General features: G+C 34.3%; 1 protein-coding gene across 1 annotated transcript; it reads left to right on the top strand.

Annotated features, from left to right (window-relative positions):
• Nucleotides 1-1,716: 1,716 nt before the first annotated feature.
• On the top strand, nucleotides 1,717-5,573 carry LOC21399913 (protein ABHD17B). The gene is made up of 5 exons (XM_010105074.2): nucleotides 1,717-2,170; nucleotides 3,618-3,654; nucleotides 3,843-4,079; nucleotides 4,175-4,222; nucleotides 4,917-5,573. The coding sequence occupies exons 1-5, from the start codon at nucleotides 1,872-1,874 to the stop codon at nucleotides 5,175-5,177; spliced, it is 882 nt and encodes a 293-aa protein (XP_010103376.1). The 5' UTR covers nucleotides 1,717-1,871; the 3' UTR covers nucleotides 5,178-5,573.
• The last annotated feature ends 281 nt before the right edge of the window (nucleotides 5,574-5,854 follow it).

Here is a 5,854-nt window from a genome sequence, read left to right as displayed (position 1 = left end):
AGCTTTTCATGTCATCCATCGAATTGTTTCAATTATTAAATACCCTCTTACAAACAAAAAAGAAAAAAGAAAAAAAACCCTCTTCAAGCTAAAGAGGATTTGTGACAATTCAATTTAAAGAAAAAACACGTCATTTATGCGTCTTATAATAGTCGGTTAATATTATTACCCATCAACTATTAGATCGTGAAATGCTATTGAGACATGTATATCTCGTATTCTATATTACCGTGACATCTTAATTTTTAACGAAAATGATACATGTCACGTTAAAAAAAAATTCACCAAACCGATTTTAACTTGTTAAGAGTAAGAAAAAAAGACAAAACAATTACAAATTCTGCAAAATTCTTATTGCTCAATCTATAAATATATTGTATATGTATTTGCGAAGTATGTTTTTGTTTTAACGAAACCCTTTAATATCTCAAATGTATCATATTCACGCAGCAAACAAGACTAGTCACTAATTAGAAACCTAACTGTAAAAGAATCTAACAGTTCACTTAAACAAGATCTCCCTTCTGTCATAAGGAATCAATAGTAGATTCCAAAATCTCCACAAAGAACCCTTAAGTGGTAATTTCAAAAGAGAAAACTGGAATCCAACAGTGAAAAAAGAAAGGAAAAAAAAAAAAAGGGGTCAAAGCTGGAGGGGACAGTTGTTGAATTTGACTCCATCTCCAAAAGTGGTAAACCCAACTGTCATCTTTTGTAAAAACATTGGCAGAGCAAAGGAAAGCAAAATGTGGAATGTCTGATTCTGATCCCCCAATCTGCTTATTTCTCTCCCTCCTAGACGTCCCACACGACCAGTTTTTGACCGGATCTAAGCCGTCCATCTCAACTCTTTCTTCTCTTCAAGTTTTTTAATCCATTTTTTAAAGTAGTTATTAACTATCGGTTTAAGGCACTAATCTTGAGGTGGAAGCATCCCTTGTTTTGGATAATGGAGACACCCAAATAACTCATTCGCACAATATCAACAAACCAAATATCAAAATTGCACTTTATTGAAGCAAGTTTCATTCCCAAAACGAAAAATCTCCCATTTTACTCCACAATCTACCCGCCAAACTCAAATAATTAGCAAGGGTACGTAAAACATAGACAAAAAAAAAAAAAAAAAATCAAATAATTAGCAAGGGTACGTAAAACATAGACAAAAAAAAAAAAAAAAATGGTACTAACCAAATATTTTTACATGGAAATTCTCATCGGTAAGATACAACTTAATCGAATTTAATAAAAATTTAACTATTCATCAAATTCAATGGACCATTTTTTTTTTTACCTTATTAAAGAATTTTTGGAAAAAGAAATACTTTTTTGTTACGAAGACAATAAATCGTGTATGTTTATTTATTTACCTATGCGGGTGTTTTATATATGCAAATTCTTAAGATTCTGGTGGCATAGTTCTTCTCCAGCTCATCCGCTTAGATCGGATCTATGTTCTGCCACCCACCCCTTCCCCCAACTTTTGCCCTTTAATTTCATCTGACGCCACCTGGTTTGCCTTTCCATCACCCCCATAACTAAAAACTCCACACAACCCAAAAATTCCACCAAACAAAACTGAAAACTAAAAAATAAAAAATAAAACAAATAAAAAGAAAGAGAAAAGGCCCATGTCTTCAATTCCGTCAAAATCCGCTGCCTGAACAAAGGAAAAAAAAAAAAAAAAAAAAAGGGGAAAAAACCAAACGACCAAAACAGAGAAAAAACGGAGAGAAACCAGCAAACCAAAAAAACAAGAAGAAGAATAAGAAATAAAATCTTTGATGCCTGACCCATTTAAGATTGTGGCATTATCTGGTGTTCGCCATCTGGGTTTTCTTCCTTGTTACTAAAAAAAAGAGAGGAAAAAAATGGGCAATGTGACGGCGAGCGTGGCAGCGAAATTCGCGTTCTTCCCGCCGGACCCACCGACGTACGACGTGTTCCGGGAAGAGGATGGAAGGCTATTGTTCTCCGGCTTGACGGCCGACAAGAACGTGGACGTCCATTTGCTCGACACAAAGGGAGGGAACAAGATTGTCGCCACGTTTTGGAAGCACCCTTTTGCCAGGTTCACTCTTCTCTACTCCCATGGCAACGCCGCTGACTTGGGTCAGATGCATGACCTCTTCATCGAGCTCAGGGCTCATTTACGTCTCAATATCGTGAGGTATTTCTTTGGTTAATCAATCTCTTTTTTCATCTTTTGTTTTGTTTTGTTTTTGCTGAGTAAAATCTATTTATTTTGGTGTTATTGCTATTTTTTTTGAATTATTTTTGAGCTGGTTTGTGTTTTGGTTAATCTGTTTTTCGTTTCTCGATTGCTTTTTGGTGTCTCTCTTATTGTTTTTGGGAGTAATTTTTCTTTGTTTTGGTGTTCCTGCATTAGTTTTTTTTTTTTTTTTTTTTTTTTTTTTAAAGTTGGTTTGTGTTTTGGTTAATGCGTTTTTTGTTGGGTAATTTTTTTCACCTCTTTGTTAGTGTTTTTTGTTCCTTTTTGTTTGCTTGTTTTAATAACAATATATAAGATGCCCGCTTTAGAAATTTTGGTTTTTATTCTCGGGCTTATGTTGTTTTAACTCTTTTATTTTCCCTTTTGGTTTGATTCAGTCGTGTTTGATAGGTGATTTTGTTTATTTTTGCTGTTTCCCGCCCCCCCACCCCCTCAATTCCCAATTTGGAACTTATGATTATGGTCATCACTTATCGACGCATTGTGTAGTTTTTAACTTTTGCTATCTTCTACCTTGGTTTGATGTAGTAGTTTTAGAGCTTTTTTCTTTTCTTTTGGTTGTTCTATTATGTAGAGCAATTTCTACATGTTCTGGATGATTTTTGTTCCTGAGAAACGTGTGATCGTTTCTTACGTGTTTTGTTCCATTTTATTCTTCTTTATTTTTTTACTTGAATATTTTATACGATTTGGAAGCTTACGTCTGAAGAGGCCATTATTTATTTTGTTTTAGAGTTGTTGGGTAAATGCTATTTTTTTTTAATAGTTTTCCGCCGGTCTCATGATTTTTACAAGCTTGTTATTTTAGGATATAAGTTAAGATTGGACCCCAGAAAACCAAAAAAAAAAAAAAAAAAAATTAAAAAGAAGGTTGATGTTAGGATCTTGTTGATATCAACACTGACGTATTAGCTGTAACAGGGTCTTGTGGGGAAAGACATTTATGAGTATGTCCTACTCTTCTTAAATGTTGCTGGTCTAATATTTTTATCCATTCCAATTCGTAATTGTTCAATGAAGACACCCTCAAATTTGTCTGTTGCTTTTTTTTATTATTTATTATTTTTAGTTTACATATATATTTTTGGTTATAGTAGGATATTGTGCAGGAGTTCATAGGTCATGCACTTGGGATGTATTGTGGGAATAGAAATTCTAAAATGCTTAATTAGACCATAACTGATGAGAACAGAAACTGCACTTAATCTTAAGCCAAAAGGCCGAAAAAGGTACTTAATTAGACAATAAGTAAAAGACAGAGTATCCTATCCTTCTGTTGCGGTTTTTAATAGTCACCAGATTTTGTTGGATAGGCTGCTATATATGGTTTAATGATAACTTTTGCTTTCCTAAGGCGTACTCCATATATTTTTCTGTATTGCAGCTATGATTATTCAGGATATGGAGCATCCACTGGCAAGGTAAGTAGCATATGAAGCTCCGCATTGGAAGTTTCTTTTTGATTTGTAGTTAAAGTGATAAAAAGAAGAAAAAGGAGCACATGGGATTGGTAGTGATAATTTCATTTCCCTCTGCTCTTTATTGATTTAACTATCTCTTTAAGCCTATATTATCTTAAACATGGGCTTAATTTTTCTTTCTGCAATAGCCATCCGAATTCAACACATACTACGACATCGAGGCTGTGTATACTTGCTTGAAGAATGAGTATGGAATTAGGCAAGAGGACTTGATTCTGTATGGTCAATCTGTTGGAAGTGGACCAACTTTGCACTTGGCTTCTCGGTTACCGAAGTTGAGAGGAGTAGTTCTTCACAGTGCCATCCTTTCGGGTATTCGGGTCTTGTATCCTGTCAAGATGACATTTTGGTTCGACATTTTCAAAGTAAGTTTCTAGTAGGCTGGTTTTGATCTCTTATTCATCCTTTTACTGCATTTTATTGGTTAGTTTTATATTGACATCTTTTTTTGTGTTTTCAGAATATAGACAAAATACCAAAAGTCAACTGTCCAGTTTTAGTTATACACGTAAGTACCTTTTTCCTTCAATCATGTATGCTAATGTGCTGCATAATTTGGCGTGCTGGTGTTTTCTTTTCAGTTTTGTTTCCTCATGCTATGTTTTGATTTGCTACATATTAGATTTAAATTGTAACTGTTATCTAGAAGCAGCTCCATTTCCATGGGAGTCAATAAATATACCCATGAGCAACTCAAGGCCAACCATTTTCCCAAAAACCTAATAAGGCATACTTCCTTAAGAAACCTTCGGGCAAATTGAAAATGCCAAAGAGAAGAGACAACCTCTTTTTGTTTTTTTTTTTTTTTTGAGGGAAGAAGAGAGAACTTTTTAAGAAAGTGGTTTTGGACTAGCTGTTAATAGAATTAAAAATGTATTAGAATAGCAAATTATCCTCTAGTTGGTTGAAAGGTTGTTTTAGAACTATTTACTAGACGTGTGGCTTGGGTTTTTGGTTTGTATTCTGAAAAGAACTCTTCGGACAATGTCTTCAGATATTACCAACTGCTTCAGTGTGTCTATACTGTTATAAAAGATATATAATAACATAACTAGTTGGACAAGAAAAAGGCTTCAATCAACGCCTATATTTTCGCCATTATACTTGATTTTCATTTGCCACTATCTTCCATTATTGACATGAAAGATTTTTCTTTCAATCATGCTCTTAGTGATGGATACTTTTCACTGCATCATTTGCAGGGAACGAATGACGACATTGTTGATTGGTCCCATGGAAAGCGTCTGTGGGAACTAGCCAAAGAAAAATACGATCCCTTGTGGGTCAAGGGTGGGGGTCACTGCAACCTCGAAACTTATCCCGAGTACATTAAGCACTTGCGGAAGTTCGTAAATGCAATGGAGAAACACTCACTCGCAAAACAGATGAAGAAGCAGCTCACTACTAACACAAGTATCACAGAAGTCAAACACAACAAGTGCTTGAGATTTGGAAAGAGATAGCCAGTTAGCTGATTGTTTTTATTTTTTCTTCTCATCTTGTGAGAATTTGAGAATTCAAAACCGGAGTTTCCCTGCCATAATATTACTTGCATCATGGACTTCAGTGTTTGGCAGCCACGCTATATTTTGCTTGGTATATTTCTCAAGACCACAAACTGATAGGAACAATATGGAGCTTGTTTTAATCCAGATCACTTTCTGAGGGTAGGGAGTTTGTTACAGTTACCAGTGCAATTCACATGGCAAAGTGTTTGTATCTTCATGATCTGGGTTTCGTGTATAATTATGAAAAGCTTGAGCTTTATGTAAGAATATCAGTTAAAAAAAAAAAAAAAAAATTAAATGGGCTGCTTTCATTTGCTACTTATTTTCTTCCCATCTTATCTTATCCTTTGCTGCAAGTACAAATAAATAAATCCACTATTTCCAATGTTTGTTTTCGCTATAAATTGGTATCTAGTTCAAACTTGCAATTAGTCAATTATTTTTACATTTTCAATTATTATGACATAATACCTAACCTAGAAAGTAACTCTTTCATAAACAACACTCTCTCGCTCTTACTTCTTCTTCTTCTTTTTTTTTTTTTTTTTTTTTGAATCGGTTAATTTCAAACCAATTTACTTTTCCTACACTCTCCATGAAATGTGAGACGATGAAGAGGGAGAGAATCAAAG

The sequence above is a fragment of the Morus notabilis genome, unplaced genomic scaffold (assembly GCF_000414095.1).
Source record: "Morus notabilis unplaced genomic scaffold, ASM41409v2 Scaffold181, whole genome shotgun sequence".
In the NCBI taxonomy this organism is placed as follows: domain Eukaryota; kingdom Viridiplantae; phylum Streptophyta; class Magnoliopsida; order Rosales; family Moraceae; genus Morus; species Morus notabilis.
Note: the sequence above shows the minus strand (reverse complement) of the source record. Positions and strands in the feature narration are given on the sequence as shown.